At 38.9% G+C, this 22,312-nt stretch overlaps 1 protein-coding gene and 1 pseudogene across 4 annotated transcripts in view; both read right to left on the bottom strand.

The window, feature by feature from the left end:
* Positions 1-10,633, bottom strand: part of LOC122063311 (beta-1,3-galactosyltransferase GALT1-like) — an 18,112-nt gene extending 7,479 nt beyond the window's left edge. Inside the window, exons 1-3 of one of the 4 annotated variants that reach the window (XM_042627029.1) lie at positions 10,377-10,631; positions 7,810-8,033; positions 6,818-7,518 (exon numbers count right to left, since the gene is read on the bottom strand). In XM_042627029.1, the coding sequence (XP_042482963.1) occupies positions 6,818-7,508 (691 nt within the window). In that variant the 5' untranslated portion in view covers positions 7,509-7,518; positions 7,810-8,033; positions 10,377-10,631. Of the gene's footprint in view, positions 1-6,817; positions 8,034-10,197; positions 10,339-10,376 lie in introns of those variants that run through there. The other 3 variants (XM_042627030.1, XM_042627027.1, XM_042627028.1) reach the window with 3 other exon arrangements.
* Positions 10,634-20,919: 10,286 nt separating this feature from the next.
* Positions 20,920-22,312, bottom strand: part of LOC122063307 — a 3,792-nt pseudogene continuing 2,399 nt past the window's right edge.

The following is a 22,312-nucleotide window of genomic DNA, read 5'->3' as shown; positions in this document are numbered from 1 at the left end:
CAGAATGAATAGGGTTGTTGCTCACAGTCTCGGCCAAGAGGGAGGGAGACAACCCCATTACCCGCATGGTCCAAGGTAGACCCTATAGCAGCCACTTTCAAACCATCAACTCCATCTTCTGCAGGAGTTTCACGCTCATCTTCATCTCTAGACCCAATTTCGTCTTCTTCTCCAGAATCTTCGTCGTTGTCACCATTATCTTCCGCTTCGTTCACCTCCATACCAAAACTTGGTAAGTAGTCTTCTCCAATCTCACCCGCTAGCCTTCTCGAAATTGCAACCACGGAGAACGTTCGATATCCCATAGGACCACTGGAGATCAATCCAACTTCGATCCCCTCAAGGCAAGTGCATAGGCTATAGAATCCCAAATAGAGCTCCTTCGGCTCTAAACAGTTACTGTGCTTATTTGTTTAATCAGCTACTCAACCAGCTACTGACTAATTGGGAGCTTTCAATCAAGGTCGTCGGATGGACATTCCATTGGGGAGAAATCGAGAGTGATCCATATATGAATAGTACCAGTGGCGCCTAGGATGAAGACGGGGAGTGACCAGGAAGAAGGCAACTAGGTCTTCGCATCAGGGCAATGAACAGACGGTGTCATTGGGTGCTCAGTTCTTCGAATCAAACTATAAGTTGGTCTTTAGCTCTCCTAAAGTCAGCAAAAGAAAGCCTCAAATGAGATCTCAACCCTCTTCTTGTTCCTCCACTTAGATCTCCAGTTTCCTCATCCCAACTCCTTCTCCCGCTTCTTTCTCTTCTCTCCTATATCTGGAAAACTTTCAGATATGAAATTTAATCCCTAATGTGTGGAGAGCACCCCCTCTCGTTCCCTCCTCCTTCTCTCCTCCAGAGATTAAGGTATTGTAATTTCTCCAGTGTTCCCCAAAGCTATAGCAAGAACTAAGAGAAAACCTTAATAGTGTTCTTCTTGTGTTATGTGTGCTTTCATTTGAATTTTGTTTTTCTTTTCTTGTTTTATTGTGTTTTCTCTTGTATTCTTATTAGTAAAAAAAAGAAAGGGCATACTCAATGCACAAGGCTTCCCATCCTCAATAGAGGAGATATGCATACATATAGCTCTAGAGATTGTCAAAAGTCAAATATCATCAGCTATGATTCCATAACAAAGCAAGGTGAGTCATCAGACAGGAAAGCAGGCACAGTTGAGGACAGTACACAAAGGTAGGCACAAGCACAAAAGCATTCACAAAGAAGTAAGAGACAGATAAAGAGAGATCAGAAGCAGAAGTGCATAGGGATAAGACCTCCAACACACTTGACACTAGGGGTGAAACAAGGCTAGGTTCGGCCAGGTTTCTTAAAATCCCAAGCCAACCCTAGGTCCTCAAAATTCAACCCAACCCTACTGGGTTCATGCCCAAGCCAAACCTTGCCAATTTCATGCCCAAGCCCAACCCTGCCAAGCTCATGCCAACCCAACCCAACCCTAATTTACCTTGATTGGGCCGGGTTGGCCTTGATTTTTACCAGGGTTGGGCTAATCCTGATTGACCTTGTTTTTGCAGTTGGGTCGAGGTCGCATTGGAGAAGTATATCGAATACTGGAAGTGTTGTAATAATGGATTATTTATTAATAAGTTTTAGGGGTTTTATCCAAACGGACCCTTAAGCCCTTTAGGGTTTTATTCTCAGTATAAATAGCGGAAAAACGTGTGTAAAGATTGGACACAAGTCATAATTTCCCCAATTATGGTATCAAAGCAGGTTTTTCCAAAACCCTAAATCTCCATTCCATCTTCTCCTTCTAGCCCAAGCCACCATCGTTGCTTCTACCACGCCGCTACTCATGCTCCACGGCCGCTGTATGCTGTTGCCGCCTCTCTCTCTTCTCGCAACCTAGATGTTGTTGCCATACGTTGTCCGCCACCTCCCTTCTTCTCGTCTCCTTCGTGCAGCAATTCTCTCATTACCCAATCGTCACCCTTCACAGCCTTATCGCGCCAACCTTAGCGCCACCACCCCTAGCCGCTGCCTCTCTTACTGCACCAGTGAGGCAGTTGCTTCCTACCACCAGACATATATTACCACCCAATTGGCATAAACACCTCCCAATGACAGTCTAGTTTTATGGTTATTGCCACAAGTGCAGGGGTTTGGTCGCAAGATCATAGAGTGCAAGCTCAAAGTGGAACCAAAGAGAGAATCTTGTGAGGTGCTTTAGATGCCAGGGTCATGTAGCCCAAGCCACAGGGTCGTGTAGCACAAGGGGAGCTACATTGCACAGTAGCCTACAGCCATGGGCGAACAGGCACCACATCAAGGCAGCATAGCCTAGGCATTAGAATGCAGCGTAGGAGCCACTCACAGGGGCAGAGCGAGGGCTGTCTATGGTATGCAAGCACTAAGGTGTATTGGTCTAGACACACACACACAACAAGGCAGCCCATGCAGCATGACAGCCAGCAGCGCCTAGCTTTTTGCACATGCACAAGCAAGGCCATAGGATAGCAAAGGGTCTCCATAAGCATAGCTGATTGAAATGTGATTAAGTATGGTAGTGCCCAAATTGTGTTCACCGAATTTTCCCTGAGAAGAGACTAAGAGCATTGCCCTCTGTGAGCTTTTATAACTTGCTAGGGGTTAATCCTCAAATTCGAGAAAAATTAGGACCCCTTATTTGTGAAGTTTGAAAGGTGGAAGGGCCTTAGGGCTATTTATGGGATTTCTTGTTCATGACCCAGCTCGTGCTAATTCCCAGAGATTCGAGATGCACGGTCAAGATTCTAGCACACACTCAGGCATTGTCAATTGAGCATTGAAGATTCCAACATGTGGTCTGTGACTGGCGTGGTGTAAAGATGCCGTCAGGTGCGATTGTCCTTCGTGATCGATTGAAGCATGCTTCATGACAAGTGCATAAAAGATTCTGATCTATGTCTTTCCAATGGGTGCACATTTGCGATTACATATGGATTCCACAATCCAATGGATGACGTCATTTCCTACCTCTTTATAATAATTGAATGACATTTGCTTCCCCCAAACGATCAAGCCAATGGGTAGGTGAAACGTCGCCTGCTAACTTGCACTGTTAACTCACGACGATCACAAGATTCAAATTCAACATGTTAATCGCACACAAAACACAATAAAACCTACTGAAGATCGAACGAATGCGATTGAAGCCTGCCATAAGAAAGCTCGATCTAACGATGGATATTCAAATCCCTGATACGGTAATATGCAATCATCATAGAATCTCAAGATTTTCTAATCAAAGCCTCCTGATTGGCCCCACTCTACCAAGGCGTGTGTTAGGGATATGCCTACACTCCTATTATTGGTAAGTTGGCTTTGATGAAAACAAACAATGAAGGTATTTAACAATTTACCTTCAAATATTATCTTGTAAAGACTTCAAGTCAATAAGCTAATTGGAAAATGAAATGAATATCAAAATCATCAAATAACAAATAATGAAGTCAAGAAATAGAGAAGAAATGAAGAATAGAAGTAATGAAGTATAAGATCAAAGATTAAGAAAAGAGCAGGAGTATGAAGCCACCAAAGCTTGAGAAGGTTTGTCAAGTTATCAAGATCTCAAGGTGTCAAGACTCAGCCCAAAGAATGAAGGCTTCAAGTTATTCCATACATCAAGCATACAAGGACAACATGAAGAACATAGAAAGCCTTTTACATGAAATTTAAATGAAGAGCTATAGTATTGAGTTATTTGAAATAGTGCACACACTATACACAAAGCACTTCACTGCTTGCATGTACATAAGCGCATCCTTATTAACCTAAAATGACCCTAGGTGATACCTAATAGTCATCAAATAGACCTGAGATGTATTGGCTATACTAAGCCATAACCTCTACTGGCTATTCCCAAATTTAGTCATTCATAATGATTGAATCATAAGACACTTTATTCTACAAAATTGTAAAAGAATGAGTTGTGAATCCAACGCAACTTGAATCGTGTCATTCCAAGCCCAAACGAAGAAGTTAACGTTTTTTCTGTGCAAACAGTCCTGTAGGCCAAAAGGCTGAAGCCTATCAGTAATTTCCGGTATATATCGGTAATTAGCGGTTCTTGTCAGGATTTTACAAACAATGGCTTACCGGTAACTACCGGAACCCACTTATTGTACTAAAAGGTAAGAACTAGTGGATACCTCTCAAGGTGATCATGTGAGGAGTGTACTACATTCGGATTGAGTCGAACCACTATAAATCTGTCTCTTATGATTTTATTATTTTTTATATTTTTACATATGTTTACAATAACATATTTGAAGTTTAAAAAAGGCGAAATTTTTTAAATCCACTAGAGATAACCTATTCACCTCCCTCTAGGTTATCCCACAATTAGTATCAGATCAGGAGCTCAACCTTTTAAAACTTATTGTTTTAATTGAGTTAAAGACCATGGCCACATTTAATGGACCGCTTGAAGGGCTGAATGCATCTAGGCCTCCTCACTTTAATGGTAAAAATTTTTAAAAATTCTGTTTGTAGACATTATATTCTTATTTGGAGAGTTATAAAAAAAAGGTCCATATATGATCACCAAAGTAGTAGATAGAAAGACAGTGTTAAAAGACGAATCGGAATGGACAGCTGATGATCTAACTCTATTGCAATATAACTTCAGATCACTCACCTTCCTACAATGTGTCTTGAACAAAAAAGAGTTCAACAAGGCAATCATGTGTGAAACCGCCAAAAAAACTTGCAACACACTGATAGCAACACATGAAGGTACTATAGAGGTAAGAGAAAGAAAGGTAGGTATGTTTGTTTCAAAATATGAATTATTCAAAATGAAAGATAATGAAACTATTGTTGATATGTTCACTAGATTTACTGACAATGTGAACAATCTAAAAGGCTTAGGCAAGACTTATATAAATTCTAAGATGGTCAGGAAGATTCTCAAGTCACTACCTACCAAGTGGAGTCAAAAGACAACCGCTATCAAGGAAGCAAGAGACTTAAATGAGATAAGTCTAGATTGCTTGATGGGTTCTCTGCAAACTCATGAGAACCACAAAAACAATGAAGAAGAGCATTGCCCTCAAAGCATCCAAAATTATTGAAGAAGAGAGTGATGAAGAGAATGATAAAGATTTTGACATGGAGGAGAAACTCTAATGTGTCACTAAAAATTTCGACAATTTTTTGAAGAATAAAGAGAGCAAGCACTACAAGAGTCAATCCTACAAGGAACACAAAGATAAATCATTCTCAAAGGATAAAGAGGTATATACTAAGAATGTGGTCTGTTATGAGTGTAGGAAGCCTGATCACCTTAAGACCGACTATCCCAAAATGAAAGCCAAGAAGAAATCTTGCATGACCAAATCGATATGGGACTCAAATAACGATAAGGTGAACAAAAGTGATTTGGAAGAAGAGATCACAAACCTAGCCTTAATAGCACAAGGAGATGAAGACATTGAGATAAAATCTCTAAATCTTGATAGTGATTTAGATGAGGATGGCCTTCAAGGAGCGTTTAAAGCACTTCATGAGGAAAGTCTAAAATTAGAGGCATCTAGAAATACCTTAGAAAAGGAAGTTGATAACCTAAACCATGAGATCAAGGATTTGACTTTCCAAGTCAAGGAACTATAGGAAGAAAAAAAAAATTTTGATATCCGCCTTTATAAACCTTCACCAAGGGATAGAAATCCCTAGATGTTCATATGATAAGGAAGGTCTCATTTATGATGGTGGAGCACCACCACAAAGTAAAAGGAAAGAAAAGGTGACTACTCCAAAAGAAAGAACACCAAATGTAACCCACCATACTAACCATGTCTCCTTATCATACATTGCATGTAGATATCGCAAAAAGAAAGGTCATACCATTGAGCATTGTCATGCCAAGTTGAAGAAATCCCAACAAAACCAAAGGCAAGTTCCCAAAAAGGAACAATGGCCATTATGCATATTATTACACTCCCTACAAGAGGCATCATAGACCTCAAGGGAATTCAAACCTTAAAGCAAATTTAGACTACACACTCCCTTTAAACATCATGCTCCACAAAGGCCCTACCCATTTCATAGGCAACATGAATCTCAAAGAGAATTAAGATCTTATAGGTCACCCACACACTATAGGCCATATACTACATATAGACCTCATTCACTTAAAAAGGTTTGGCAACTCAAAGGATACTTTGATTATGACATGAATGGACCTATGAGATTATGGGGACCAATTTATACTTAATTCTATAAGATAGGATTAAAGAGCCAAAATAATGATGAATATCTCTTTACCAGTTTCTTTTTTTGCATGTTTCCCTCATTAATATCTATTGCATACTCTTAGGGGGAGCGTCACCCCTACATATGAAGCTTCGTCAAAACCCACTTTTTTGTTGACAAAAGGGGGGAGAAGAGAAATTGAAATGAATTGAAACATATATTATAAGCTTATTTAACAAAATATGAATATGAGCGTGCTTATTCTTAAATGATTTTTTTTTTCCTATCCCTAGCATAATTTTAGCGGGAGTCATTTGCCCACAACCCCTAGTTATTATTAAAAAAGAAAAGACAAAGGGGGAGAAATATGGATGATTGTCATCCATGTATTCAATATAATTATTTTCAAAACTAGATCTGTGTTGGAGTTTATGATGGATCCTACTGGGACTGATTACCCCTTGGAAATTTAGTCTGACATCAGAAGAGGGGGGGTGGAGATTAGTTCTCAATCATTAATCATGGAAAATAATGAAAATGAAGTGATCACGCAACAAAATTACCAAAAATATAACAATGCATTAGAAAACTAAAAAACCAAAGCATATGGTAGAGGAGCACCGACCTTTCTTATTATTGTCGGGAATAGGAGAAGGACAACGCTCTTCGTCACCCCAATCATGATCTACAGTCCACGTATTCTGCACTATCACTGGATCCTCAGTTATCTTATCACCATGAATTCGAACATTGTAATGTAATACAATTGGAGGCTCTGGCTCCCCTGGAAGTGGTGCCCCAGTTAATTCAATCCGAAAATTACCAAGAAGGCCATTGGGAGTAGCAATAATAGTAATGGAAGAACCCTGAATCAGGCCACAAGGAATCTGTAACTTATAACCATTATCACCAGGTTCTGTAGCATTCATTATGTTAAGAAAATAGGGGCACTGTTTCTCTTTTGTCTTTTGATGTGAACTGTCATTCATAGAACCAAGTCTTTCCTCTTCAATTGACGCCATAAGGCTATCCCATGCCATTCCAGCTTCTTTGACAGCACCCACTGCATTAGGTAAGCCTTCAGTATAATTGATCAAGTAATTCATACGGGTCCATGTCTGCAAACATCTTTGCTCTTCACTGGAGAAATTCCTTTGAGTAAAGAGATTGGTAACCAATCTAGCAGCAGAAACTACTTGGGAAGCATCCTCTGGATTTTGAACTGCAGGCGGGACAGCATGCACCCATTCAAGAGGACTAGACTTATTGGTGGAGAATGTATAAAAGCGTAAACTTTCCCCAAGGGGATCTTTCATCACACCATACCTCAGAACCAGCAACACAAACAATGATACAATTAGAACACCTCCAGACCACTTCTTCATTTTCTGTTTTTCCCAATTAGATCTCCACAAAAATTTCCTCAAGTCAAAATACCCAACAAACTGATCTAATAATAGAAATGCAACATATGGTATCTTGAGTTACATGTACGTGTTCCCGTCTCCGGGATATACCTTTTCAAAGCAAGGTCAAAATCTATCGACACATAGGAAGGAAATCAAATAAAGAAAAGCAAGAGAACTATGCACCAATGGGAACCAGTACATTACTCACAAAGGATTATTCAACTCCTTTGATGTTCTGAAATTCAATCTATCAATCTATGTCTGACCATACAACTGCTTTGCAAATGAACAGCATTAACTGAAACATTTCCAGTAACAGAAGATTCAAAATTCGTGATCTGATCTCATAATAACAGAACTACTAAAGCATATCATGATGAAGTATTCAAGAAAGGACTTCCTTGTGGAACCTGAGGAACTGATGCAATCAACCTGCACCAAAAAAATTATATATATAATAATTGAACAGTAAAACCTGTAATAAGACGTTTATGTTAAAGATCCCTAGAGTACAAAAGAAGATGCCTAAGGGAGAGAATAAGAATAAAGAGTCTCCAGAAAAATATTTCACCAGTCATGAAAGCTCAGATATCAACAAGAGGCATTATGTGGCATATGAATAGTCATACGTATCATTACAGAATAAGGGCATCCAAGACTTAGTAACTAGAACTCATTATGCAGCCTCTAAAACCTTTGCTAAATAATAAAGTTTTGTGGGAAACCCTACAAAGAGAAACTACGAAAAAGTATCAAAACAAGGAGAAATATCAAGGCAAGAAGAATTTCCCAAATATCAATGATCAGGAGACACCAATTCCAAGTAAACAAAATTGTTCGCTAAGTCCAAACCATAAAATGTAGGTTTATCTTTTCCTTTCCTCTAATTTCCAACAATAAAAAGTTTATTCATGAGAAATTAATAAAAAGGAGTAAGGTACACATAGCTTAACCCTAAAAATATCAAGTTTTTTTAGATCCTCCCCATACACTATCTACCAAGGACCCCAGTGGATTGTTTCTGAAAATACCAAGAAAATATTCTTGCAACACTCCCTGATGAATTTGATCCGCAAGCTGCTCAATTGCACCCAATTCACATGTTAGAGAGGTACAGCTTTCCAACTAAACAATCAGAAAGTTCAGACCAAAAGCCAATAGAAGGGTTTAGAGATGAAAATTTAGGAAGTCAGTATCCTTTATTTTCTTTGGTAGTTCATATGCAATGAAGCTACCCTGAAGTTGCCGTTTATTCTGAAGACCATCTTGTGTTAACTAACACCAGTTTTCTCTTCCTAGGTTTTTGCAGTCTAGATGTCCGAAGATTAATGTCAACCTCCAAGATGTAACTCCATTCAACTTGGCCAATTGGATATGAAAAAATTAGGAAGTAAATACAGCAATACAGCTAAGGAATAGTAGAAATCACCATTATGCAAAGAGGTAAAGAGAAACTGGGAAACATTTAACCACCATATCAAAATACAGGTTGGTAGATCTGATTTCACCCTATTTACAACAATGAAGCCTATCCAATATAGAAATTCTTTATTATCTCTAAATCTATTGTAAAGGAAGGGCTAACAATGTGGTTCACATCCTCAGAACTTCATGAAAGAAAGTTTTTAAATTGAATCTTCTCTCATCTAGCTTTCATTCTTCCCCCTTAGTTCCCAATTTAGTAGCTCAATATATATGGAAATTCAATGTCTCGAGATTTCTGAAACTTCTTCAAGATTCAATCTCCGTTTCTCCAAGAAATAGCTGGAACAGACGAGGATTTTAAACTTCCAAATGCAATTTCTTTTATTATGGCAGGTGTGGAGAGGAATAGTTGAAGAAGCACAAAGTTGATCCCAAGAAGAGTAGAGAAAGCAGAAATTCTAAAGAGATGGTTCATCCCATCCATATGAGATTATGACAATCCACAACTGATTCTAAACTTATATATCCTCGAAATTGTCCAAATATAGCAAGAGGATGCTATTTTGTTGTCTGAGCAATGAAGAACCATGTTACTGCCTGTACTGAAAGTATTTGATAGGATAAACCTTTCACATAGATAGCTAGAAGCATGAACTTCCCTGACCATTTCCAGAGTCTTCAAAGAGGTTCAAACAACATTACCCAGAATCCATCTAAAAGCTTTATAAAAACCCTAAACTCAGAGAAGCTTAATATAAAAAAACTAAAAGCTGAGATCTCAATGCACAAACTGCACCTCATCTAACTTCAGAACCAGATAATCACACTTCACTTGATCTGAGTACTACGATTTCATACTTACCCGAAACCATAAGAATCCCCATTGCTCAAATAAAACATCAAAACATCAAAGAGTTGGAAGAAATGAACTTTGTAAACTATAATCAACTAAATAAAATAAAATATAATTAAAAAGAGATAAAAGTTAGAATTGAAGGTGGCGTAAGCAAACCGCATAATCAATAAATTCAACACAAAATACTCTATTACGTACTTTCTAAGACAACAGAGAGCACCAGAACTAAATATCAAGTAACCCACCAACCATTACAATCTACAAATTGATCCAGAGACATTATAGTAATAATAATATTCAGGAAGAAAAGAAAACCTTCAATATCTCAACCAGCGAAGTATTAGGGAAGAACAGCAACAGCATCAGCAACAGCAACAGCAACAGCAAACAGAGAACTTAAATTTTACGAATTTGAAGTGTAAAACAAGGAGAGAGACATTAAAAGATCAGAGAGTGCAGCAAGTATGAAAGCAGCGCCTGGTTCTAAACCGTACCTTATTATCTCTTCAGCAATTCAAAGTCCAAATCTAGAGAGATCGAGAGACAGTCGTGAGTCTCATCATTGCAAGAAGTGAAGGAGCTTTGAACCTTTTTTTTTTCCCTTTCGGTCAGGTATCTTTGAACTTACTCTACGCCAAGCGTTGGGAGAAAACTGTTTAATAAAGCGATTTTTTTTTTTTCATTTTAAGAGAAAATATATTGACACCGTCGCAAGAAAGAAAGTCAATTAAAACTTCTGTTATTTACAACACACTTCTCTCCCTCTCTCTCTCTCTCTCTCTCTCTCTACAACTTCTCTTCGGTTTAGTCTTTTTGTGGAAGCAGGAAGCAGCCGGCAGCAGGCCACAACTATTTAATGGAGAAAACGGTCAAACTGGACTTTTGTCGTTATTATATATTTGCTGCGTCACGCCGCTTGCGATTTTGGAATTACGATTTTTTTTTTGGTCACACCTAGAAGGTTTAACCATGTTATTTACCAAAAAAAAAAAAAAGTTTTACCATGAATTATAAAAGTAACCCGTCTTCTATCGGAAAATAATCCTCTGTTTTTCTCATTCCTGTTTTTCCTTGTTTTGCTACCTGCAGAACGCGACACGTGGACAACTTTAAGACCAACGCACCGGATGTAATAATCCTCACCCAATCTTGACCGTTGGTCTCCTTGTTGTCCACGTGTCGCGTTCTGCAGGTAGCAAAACAAGGAAAAACATGGATGAGAAAAATAGAGGATTTTGATCCTCTTCTATCTACGACTTGGTAAATGATGCCAGCCGTTTGATGTTCGTTAAGATAACTACTTGTTCTCCATTTTCGAGGCAACGGAGCAATCATTCGGTAGGAAATTGAAACCCCAAATCAAATCGAATCGCATTAAAAATCGGATGAACTTCAAGTTGGTGAGAAATTAAAAACCATCCAAAATTCATTTAAAAAAAAAAACCAAATTTTGCATAATTTTGTATATATTTGTATGGAAAATTGAATCCAAATCAAACTGAAAATCAAAACCAACCCGATTACAAATCGATATAAGAAATCAAAGAATCGTGATCAAACTGAAATTGAAATTTTCTTATTGGTTCGGTTTCAGCATTCCCATATCGAAGTCGACTCAACCTGAACCAAAACCAAGCCAGACCGGCCCATTGACACCCCTAGCGAGGGAGCATACAAAGTACTACTTTCCATCCAAGCGAAAGAAGTTATATGTTGATCCTAATGACTCAATTAGAAGGTTCAAATGGATATCAATGGTAGAATTCATTAAAGCGCATTCGGGCACTGGAGAGGATTCAAGTCAGAGTGTTTAAAATTATTCAAACCCTCTTCAATCAGGGGTGGCTAGAGAGGTACTAGGCTACTAGCTACACACAAAATAGGGGAGAACAAATAGAAAAAACAAATCATGAGAGAAAGAGAGACAAAACCTAGTCGATCGCTCTCCAACCACCCTCATCTGGGATCTAAATCCAGTTTAAAATCCTAGAACCAGGATCCGAATCAGTCCCGACTCTCAAAGAATTGGTTTGGAATACCCTAAAATTGGCTTGTAAATCATATGCCCTATTGATTCAATTGGGATCGATCCAACCTGAATTGATCAATCCAATCCGATTTTTAAAATGGGATGGGGTTCACACTCGTGGACTTTGGTGAGACAAAATTGTGGGGCTTCTCCTCTGAGGTTCTATGTTGGAGGGAACAAAGGAAAGTTAATGGTTGTACAACACATTAATTGTGTTAGTTTACAAGAGTAGATAATTCATTTAAGAAAAAAAATATTCTCTAAACCGTCGAGATAGGGTATGCTAGCACCTTTGCTTCTATCTCTCTTTTTCACATGAAAATTATCTTGTTGCCTTTCTACTACAATACCATTCCTTGTACCTCGTATGCCACTTGATGATATTGTGGTCTTTTTTTTCTATAATTTTGGGAGGTAAAAACTGCCTTTAAGGTATCTAATGCATTGTTGGCAAACCAGGTTTTGACTAGGAAAACTAGGTCGAGTCTAGTCAAAAGATTAGAAACCTGGTCAAGAGTCATGGAGACTTGTCCTGTATAAAAAATTGATAAGACCGAAACCAAATCATACCGAGTCATTCAATACTTGTTTGTTTTGCCCAAGTCAACAAAACAACCAATTCTTGTCAAAAGTTTAAGTCAACATTTCTAAATAGTTTTGAACTAAAATATATTTTAATGATGTTAAATGTTCAATAACCGAAGTCTTATGTATTGAATCGTATTGAATCTACCGACTATTGAGTTTATACATTTAAATTATAATTAAAAAACACATGATTCATGTTCATAACATCTTCAAGTCGGATCTTATCACTTTCATCCAAGAGACAATGAATGATGAGCTTCATAAAAAAATTTGAAAACAAACACTTTTATTCTATCTTGTCTCAATTAATTAATTTATTAATTATTTATTTGGATTGCTTGAGAAAAACTAGTATAGAAATAAGAGAGAGAAATTCGACATGACTAACCTGATTTTTTGTGACTCGCTCTGACTCACTAAGATTTAAAGAGGATGAATCGAGTCACAAAACCTTGTTTTCCAACAATGATCTAATGTTTTAAAACCATGTTTGGGGTGCTCTCTTTTCGTATTCCTGATTTTAAATATACCACCACCTCCAGAAAATCCCGGTGATCGCTTCTTCAATCTCTCCTCCTGCCCACTACTACCTCCACTGGCTTGTCACCACCACCAACGATGTTGACAACCTCCTCTCCATTGATTGGCTCCTAAAACCTTTCAATGTCTTCCTCTAGTACGAGGCTGAGTTCAAAGTGTCAAACCTAACCTCCAAAAATTATCAAACCACCATTGAAAAGAAAAATACGATGAAAAGTGGTTATTTTTCCCTGAAATTTGTAAGTATATCCGAATGACGAATCAATTTGTCATAACCGAATTTGGTATGAAAATGAACTCATTTGTCATTTGATGGGAGAAGACTCCATTCAGTCGAATGGGACTCACGATGCAGTCCATGTCATCAAATATTGCAGATGCAAATACCCAGTTGCTCAATCAACCAATGCAAATAGATTTGAATAGTAATACTTTGCTTTTGCCATATATATATATATATATTTTTTTTTTTAATAATTATATTGATATGCCATATCTTAGTATCATAACAAGTCGTTGATTCTTTTGTAGATCCTCCCAATATTGAATGGTACCACTTGAGTCCATCTACATAAACCATTTACTACGGTAAAACTCATAATGTTGTTTTCTTGTTCTTTTATCTCATTAATGGTTGACTCTAAAGATTTCTCATTTACGTTGTTTTGGTCTGCTTAAAAGATTGTAGATACAACAGATTCTTGTTGTGGTTCTGGTGGTGGTGGTGGCACTCTGTAGCCAATGGCATCCTTTCCCCTCCCTCTCTCATTTTAGATTCCATTTTTCTTATATCTTTATACTTTCTCTGCAAGTTGAGAACCTAATTAATGGTTTTTCAACATCTAGCTTTCTGTTATATACACTTAGTGTTGTAAAGTCCCATTTCTTATATATGATGGAATCTTTGTTTCGTGCAATAAAAATGGCGTATTATGTATTCTAACAATAAGCTAAAACATAGAAAAGAATAAGGAATATTCAATAGACAAAGATTCCCAATTTTTTCTTTCTACAGATCACATTTCTTGATCTTTCACAATTGGTGGTACTGCAAGGGGGATTTCTCAATCATTTATGCTGGGTGATGGATATGTTGCATATTGCTGGAAACCACCCATATACATTAATTTCTTCTATGCATCTCATACAAAATTGCTTTATGCATTTTTGCACTTTGCACTTAGATCACATTTATACTTTGATTTTTAACGTTCTTCTTCTTGTATTTGAAAGGAGAAACAGAAGCACAAGGAGTAATAGAATTGTCATGCCTAATGATTTATCCTTCCAAAGAGCGAGGGATCCCAAATGACTGTTGAAGGTGCTCATTTGCCTCTCCAGCAAAATTGTTATTTTTTCATATGATTTATAATGTATGAAGTATGGCAAACGTAGAAGATACCAACAAGAGAAGTTGCAAAGTACATTGAGTATGAGCAGCTAGGAGTGTAAGTTTAGCCCTGACAATCCGAACCTGCCCTAACCCGCCTTAAGCCTGAACCTTGTCTAACCCGACTATGAGGGCCAACCCAACCCTATGTGGGGTTGGGCCAGGCTTGGGTTGAGGCACAGAAAACCCAGCCCGACCCTAAACCACCCTAAGTGTAACTCTGATTGTTACTGTGTTTAACTAATAATGTTTTTTCACCCTAGTATACACTATATGACTATATAATGTATTTTTAAACTCTAGCTCCCTAACCCCTCTGCTCTTTCCAAATGCAAAAATCGTAGAAATTAGAAACCCTTGAGGCCTTGAGGCAGGCTCTTGACTCATCCCTTGTTACACCAATGCCCTAATCCGATATAATTTAAAACTGTTGTGACAGGCCTCGGATCGGAGATCAGAAGTACGATCAGGTTTTGGCTCGCGGCTGCGCATTACCGAAGGGGTAGGGATGACTCAACATGTTCGTGTATTGCATGCTTGTCTAACTAGAGGGGGTTCATACCTTCCGATCCCAGACAGTAAGTGACCCGACTCCCCACACTTGATTTCTAGCATGCTTCATAATTGCCGAAAGGCCTTGAGCATGTCCGAGGGCAGCCGCCCGTGCGAGGCCAACCATTGGTTAGCAAGCTGTCAAGACAGTAGGCTGTCTTGACCACCAAAAACAAGCCATCAAAAGCAGCCTGGGCATGAATTAGGTGCCTATTTCTGATGGGTACATTGGCTGCTGTCGAGGTTTCGATGCTTGTGGGTCCCACCACTCGTATCGTAAATGGTTCTGGATGATCTCAAATCATCCTCCACACCTTCCTTTTGATGTGAACACCTTATGGACCTAAGTGTGTGGGTCCTCATGTCTCGAAACTCATTTTAACCTAATTGGTTCAAAAGAGGCCCAAACCAAACGGACCCTAGGGCCCAACTTAAGTTATAAGTTGGAAAATGAGGATTCATTTCCTCATTTCCCTTGTTCCCAATGTAGGAGAGGAGATAAAGAGGACAGGAAGAAGAAGAAGAAGAGGAAGGAGAAGGGGATTGAAGGCCTACCTTGGTGTCGACTACCACCTTGTTGTCGGAATCACTACCGGAGGTAAGTACAACCTCCCATGCCATTCTCTCTCTCTCTCTCTCTTCAGTTTGATCTAGATAAAGATAGGTATGGATGGAATATTGGTGTACACACCATCTTATGGTTGTAGGATGGGTGTTCTACCCTCTCGGTGTTGTTGCCGAGCTTAAACCAAGCCTGGTGAGCTCCAGCAACATGTAATGCTAAAAGACCAACTAGAGTTTTGATCATTCGATCGACGTATCTCCCAAATGGATCAATGGAATTGAAATTTTTTGACTTAGAATGATGCTAGAAACATCCCCTACAAACTCCATAGAATAAATCCCGACGATCGTGCTTGAGCCGAAAAGCCCCAATTCGAGTTAAACCTTTCTGTGTCCACCGAAAATATGGCACAGGAAGCACTGTAGTTGTTTCCAGTGGGTTGTTTCCGATGGACAAATGAACCTAATGTGCACTCTGTCACCTCCACTGGAAACAAGACTGATATTTCTGGTGGGAATGCCCTGTTTCCGGTGGGTGCTTCCGGTGACAGTACTGTCACCTAAGAACTGTGTCTGTACCCTTTGGGGGTGACCTGTGTGGGTCCCTCCAGATGTTTTCAATGTGTACTGATGTACGATTCCCTTGTGTCTAGGACAGTGATAGGCATGTGCCCCGAAGCCAAAATTGAATTGATCGATTGGTGGCCGTACTTGAACCCAAACACAATCGATCGTAAAACAGGTGAGGGATGGACTGTGTTTATTTTTTTTAAATTTTTATTATTTATTAAATTCCTCACATGCTTAGAATTATATATTTAATTGAAATTTTCATTTTACGATCATGATATGAATTGTATGAAAATGTATGATGGGATCCGGTGTGGTCGAGGTGGTACCAATACCAAAATCGTCTTGTGTTTGGATGTGTGTGTGTGAGACGGAATCTGACATGGCCGAGGTGGTACCAGCGCCATGATTACCGTATGTATGTTGCATTCATATATTGATTATGTGCATTAGAGTTAGTTGTAGTCGCGGGTTACAATTTGTGGCCAAGGTCTCGCTGGTATCGTGTACCCCTGGACTACATTTGGAAATAGATACACTTCGTGGACGAGGTCTTACTGGTGTTGCGTAGTCCATACTCAATTTCTATTTGCATGCTAGATTAGGTAAATGATCTCGGGTTACACTTTGTGGTCAAGGTCTCTCTGGTATCGTGTACCCGAGATTGTATTTGGAGATGGATTACACTTTATGGCCGAGCTCTGTCCGGTATCGTGTAATCCATACTAATTGTATTATTATTAAGGCATGTAGTATATATGTGGTTAGGTATCACTCCCTATGCTACGCACCCTTGCTAACAAGGGTTGAGGTATTGGATAACCCATTGTGGTCTGTTGATGAGCCTTCCTGAAGTGCCACTCTCGTGGTATGATGTGATTGTTGCCAGAGGCGGGAACCTATCCGACGTGGCCGATGTGTTATCGGTGTTGTGACTACCAGGAGGGGGTTATTAGGGGTTTGATGGGTGACCCATGGATGCATACGGGGACTGTGAGGCTTCTAATCACGGGTTAGGGCTTGTATTTTTACGTAGTCGATGTCATTTCCGAGACAAGAGATACAGCCTAATGCGCTGTAGTAGCATTTACCAGACTTAGTTTGTATTATTAGGTGGATAATAAATAAATAAATGAACTGCATCACGAGCATCATTGATTATATGTTTAATTTTCACAATCATGCACTATAAATTATTACTGCTATTGTCTTGCTTTGATGTGCTTGATCCCACCCCTCACTGAGCTAGTTGGAAAGCTCACCCCACATATACACCCCTTTTTAGATGATGATGCAGATACCGTGGTGCCCATGGCGGGTGATCCACTATCTTCTGGGTCGGAGTATGGTGTGAGCGACTGGTGGATGCCAAGAGCAAAGGAGCATGATCAGGACTGTGCTTGCGATCACTATGCTTACGCCACACTGTGAGATTGTACATCACCTTTTGATACTTTTGGATATAGCTGTGGATTATATATATATTCTTGAGATTATATTATATGTCATGGATGAATATAACAGAATAACTCGATTATTGCTATTATATTACCATTAGATGTTTCCCCATTTTATTTGTAATCCTGCTACTGTACTCTGATTCCGCTACTTCTATTGGTTTGTGATGTGAGATCGTGAAAGTGTTAAGGTACTGCTATCAGAGATCCTGATAGTTTTGTAAGACAGGTACGTGTCTTACTCACACCGCCAGTATTCTTAATGGTAAGTTGGGTTTGTCAGGAGTGGGGTGTGACATCCCTCTCCCGAAGTCTCTCCCCCATCTAGCAATCCCTGTTTTGAGAGATGAAGGACTGAAGAAGGAAGAAGAATCCCTCGATTAGCTTCTCCCAATCTCCCCCATCTCTATTTTGAGAGATGATGAAGGAAGAACATCTCCCTACCCTTTCCCTTTGGCCTTCCCTTCTCTCCCCCATCCCTCTCGACTCTCACGACAGTAAGTGGTATCTCTCTCTATCTTTTGTCTACAAATTTTTTTAGAATAATCATTCGAAAGTTCTTCTATGGTGTCATCTTTCACTACGCATTTGTATGAATTAACAATTTCATGTAATACTTGCTTGTTTTATTTTTTCCTTGCTGCAAACAAACCCACCAGACTATGAGCGACTTGTTCAATCTTGTTTAGATATTTACCATTCACCTTGAAACTTGGAGGGTTGTTCATAAACCCTTGGGCGGCCCCTCCTATAAATCCCTAGCCTAATATGACCTGACATTCCATTGTGGCAACTACATTCCTAGAGATGAGTTATATAATACAAGAACAAAACGAAAAATTAAAGGAGGCTCTATAACATTCATGATCTGAAGGATTTATACCTTTATTCATCATGTCTTGTTTGATGGTTGACTCAAGCTTTAGAGAGAACTTTGATCAGTGGACTGGAGGATGAGGCCCTTCACCCTGTGTTTCTTGTACGTAGTGTAATTACTACATGTATTGTATTCACTATTGGAGATCCTATACTCATTGAAGGTTTTCCCAATTCCCTTTGTAACTGATCAAAATCTCTTTGCATTGAAATTTTCATGCTGCCAGTTGAAGCATTAGATACCAACTCACCTATAGTTTGTGCCATATTGTGCTTCCATATTCAAAAAGAGTGATTTGGTTACTAAGCTAAGTTGTAAATTTACAACACAACATTGTTCATCCAACCTATTAAAAATTTTGGAAACAAGAACATCAGAAGACACATAAACTTATTGTTCCCATATCTGATAGTTATCTCAAGATGGGCTTTAAGATTCTGAGGAAATTACAGAATAAATTTCCTAGGTTGTCACAAGGCGGTATTTGTTTTAGATACTTGGGTTTTAGTTTAGTTTCTAACTCGGCCCATAATGTCATTGCATCATGTTGTAGTGAAATATGATTCCACTAAGAAGACCAGCTAAGGTCAACCCGACCCAACCTGGCCCAACCCTAAGCCCGGTAGGGTTGGGCTTGAGCATGAACCCAATAGGGTTGGGTTAGGATTTGGTTGAGTTTTGGGGACTTAGGGTTGGGTTAGGGTTTTAAGAAAACAAGCCCAACTCGGCTCTGTTTCACCCCTATAAGCAGCTGTGGTGAGGAGGAAAAAAAACAATCCAAGGCATTGAATGCAACTTATTGCAATCTCAACAATGCAGCTTGGAAGTTTAAGCTGAAGGTTTATAAGGAAAGGACAAAAAGGTATGCACTAAGGTACAATAATTTAATCAACGTTCTCTTTTTAATTAATCGTGTTTTGTAACTTCTGAAGTAACACCACCTGACATGAGGAGGGATGTCAAATTTTTAGGTATTGGATATTGAGAGTAGAAATATTAAGGCCATGATGTACAGGGGCGCTCTGGAATTGACTACTTGAATAGAAGATGCTTGCCACTAAGTTATTTCTTGCACAGGAAGGCTAAAGCAGTTGGAGAGAAGGACATTATATTTGATGAAGAGAACGACATTATACTTTGATGAAGTTTTTCATGAGAATTATGATTGATGAAGTTTCTGCTCACTATGTGCAGCTCATGTTCATTTTATCTTCAATAGTCTTATGAAGATAAAATAAAGGACATATTGTTTGAAAATTTCAAGTTTAATTTCACCAAAATTTGGTAGCTTAGGTACTTCTCTTATATAGTCAAATTCAAGGTATAGGCGTATAGCTGTTAATGAAAGTACCATGGGCATTAAATTTTCTTGAGAATAGACTGGAGGTATTAGGTATTTCCATAGGATTATGCTGTCTAAGGTAGTCCTTCAGACAGATGAGGATAACAAAAGCTTTAGGACCTGATATCCCAGAGATGGTTGCTTATTCTGGCTAATTATGTAATGCCGATGCCGATAATTCCAATTAGAACTGTGTATGTCAGATAACAGACAAGATTTTATCTTAGCGTACAAGGGATCAGTTCAGATTTAGGGTTTGTGCCAAGGGAATCAACAACTGAGGCAAGGGGTCTCGTTAGATGGGCTGCCTGATGCCATTACGAAATCCTTCCCACTAAACATGGATTCAACTGAATTGTCTACACAATTATACAAAACCTGAGAATGGACAAAGTTGAATATGGTATTATGAAACTACAGTCTTCTATCAAGGACAGAAGAAATTTCTCGTTGTTCTTTTGCTCACCTGTCCGTGCATCTACAGATCCAACATAATGTGGTGTATCACCAAACAATCAAAGGCAATGTCAGGAAATAACGGCCCTTCTCACTTTTTTAGCTATCTTAACATGATTTTTAGTTTATCTCTTTATTTTAAATACCTGCTGAATTATATGTTGAGTGCAGGAAGTTAGATAACATTTGGTTTTCTTATATAAAGGGTAGGCATCAAGTGCGCAGCCCCTACACTCCCAGGAGTGTAACACTCCCAGGAGTGTAGCTGTTTTGGGGGCAACTGATCATTTTTCCTGCCTCTGTGTTAGGACGCAGCCCCTCCTACACTCCCGGACATAAAGCACACTCCCTACATAAATACTCATGGCAGCCCTCTTTCGCCATTTGTTTATTTGCTTTGATAGGGTGGTATAATCATTAACCTAATAAGAAAAATCTTTGGTTTAAGGCCATGGAGAGTGGAATGCAGAGGAATGAAATGCTAATAAAGCTAGAGATCATCGTTTAAATTTCCATTCATGGCAAGGTCTACTGAATCAATTTCAAGGATTATACAATCGAAATCCAAAAGGTGAAAAGGCAATAGGAATGGAAAACAAAAATGATCAACAAAAGAATTGAGTATTCAACCATGGTTGAGTCTTCCTTGGGCTAAAGTATACTACATCTCTCTTAACTCTTTACAACATTTGCTACCTCCACAATACAGTTTTTGCCTGCCTGACTCACTGTGCAATTAGACTGTCCTTACCCATAAGCCCAGTCTAAACCAACCTGCAATACAACAGAATCTGCATCTTGTTTTGCCACACAGAATGCACCAACACCTAAAGAGTTCCCAGTAAGTTGAGATGAACTCAGACTTGAAGGATATACTGATGTCCCATTCGGAAAAATGATGCCCCAATTTTCCTCAGATGTGGGCCCTGACTGTTTGTCTTAGTTGAACATCTCATAAATGTATGTGCTCATAGGAATAGTTTGCTGGCTAGGAGGACCTGAATTGTTGAGCACTTGGCGGAATAGTTGGCTGGCTGTTTGGTTTGAGAAAGTGGCCTAAATAGAGCATAATCAATAGGAAAGATGCCATTCCCTTTTGTGTAACCATAATAAGGGTAGGCATTTAACATATAAAAGGACCCTGTGTTTTTCAAAAACTGGAGGATCTTGTACATGGGGGAATTCCATGTTGAATTGAAGGTCGCAATGGAGGGTGGGAAAGACCTAGGAATAATGTCCATGGACTGTGGGCTCAAAACTTTGACATGGGAACTGAGATTTGATGCCACTAGGGCATTATGAAGGCAGTTCATGGCTGGAACCAGTATGCGAGAAGCATTGGGTATTGAAGTTTGCACCTCGCTGCCAACAACAATGGCTAGTGATATTGGTTTGTGGCACATAAGCGGCAACATTCTTATTGTCCCAGGCTGCTGCAACTGATGGTGATTCTCCAATCCCTATCACCTCTTCATTAGTGACTCCCACCATGACTTCAATGCCAAAGCCTCCAAGGGCTTTCAGCATGCCACAGTCTGCATCATAGAGATGGACATGAGTAACTTGACGAGCCTTAAGGGTTGCCACCACATCCACAGCAGATGGCAAACGGGTTATGTCCATGCCAATGTTTATCCCTATGAATGCACCTGTAAGTTCAAAAAATACAATTATGGAAGAGACACAATGCAGATCCAATTTTGCTCCAATTTTGCTCCATGCACTTGGTCTATGAACACTTCAATATGTTTCAAATTTTTTGTTAGTTCTAAAATAATTTCTCTGCTTGCAAATTATCTTATCATGCAACAATTTTCAGGGAAAAAAATGAAATTCATCTTTGTCGCCTTCTTTCTATTGTATAGCATGAACTGCAATACATGAAATGAATAACACTATTTCTATGCAAATGTGCACAAAAGGATAAGAATACAACTCAAGACAGCCTTCTTCCAACCAAATGGCTATAAGAATACAACTATCTATTGGATTTTGCTAGATTTTGTCTCACTTTACAAACTAGTAATTTAGTTCTTTCTTTTGATTATTATTATTACTGTTTTTT

This window comes from Macadamia integrifolia, unplaced genomic scaffold (genome assembly GCF_013358625.1).
Source record: "Macadamia integrifolia cultivar HAES 741 unplaced genomic scaffold, SCU_Mint_v3 scaffold1289, whole genome shotgun sequence".
In the NCBI taxonomy this organism is placed as follows: domain Eukaryota; kingdom Viridiplantae; phylum Streptophyta; class Magnoliopsida; order Proteales; family Proteaceae; genus Macadamia; species Macadamia integrifolia.
The sequence above is the reverse complement of the archived record's forward strand: the minus strand, read 5'-3'. Positions and strand labels throughout refer to the sequence as shown.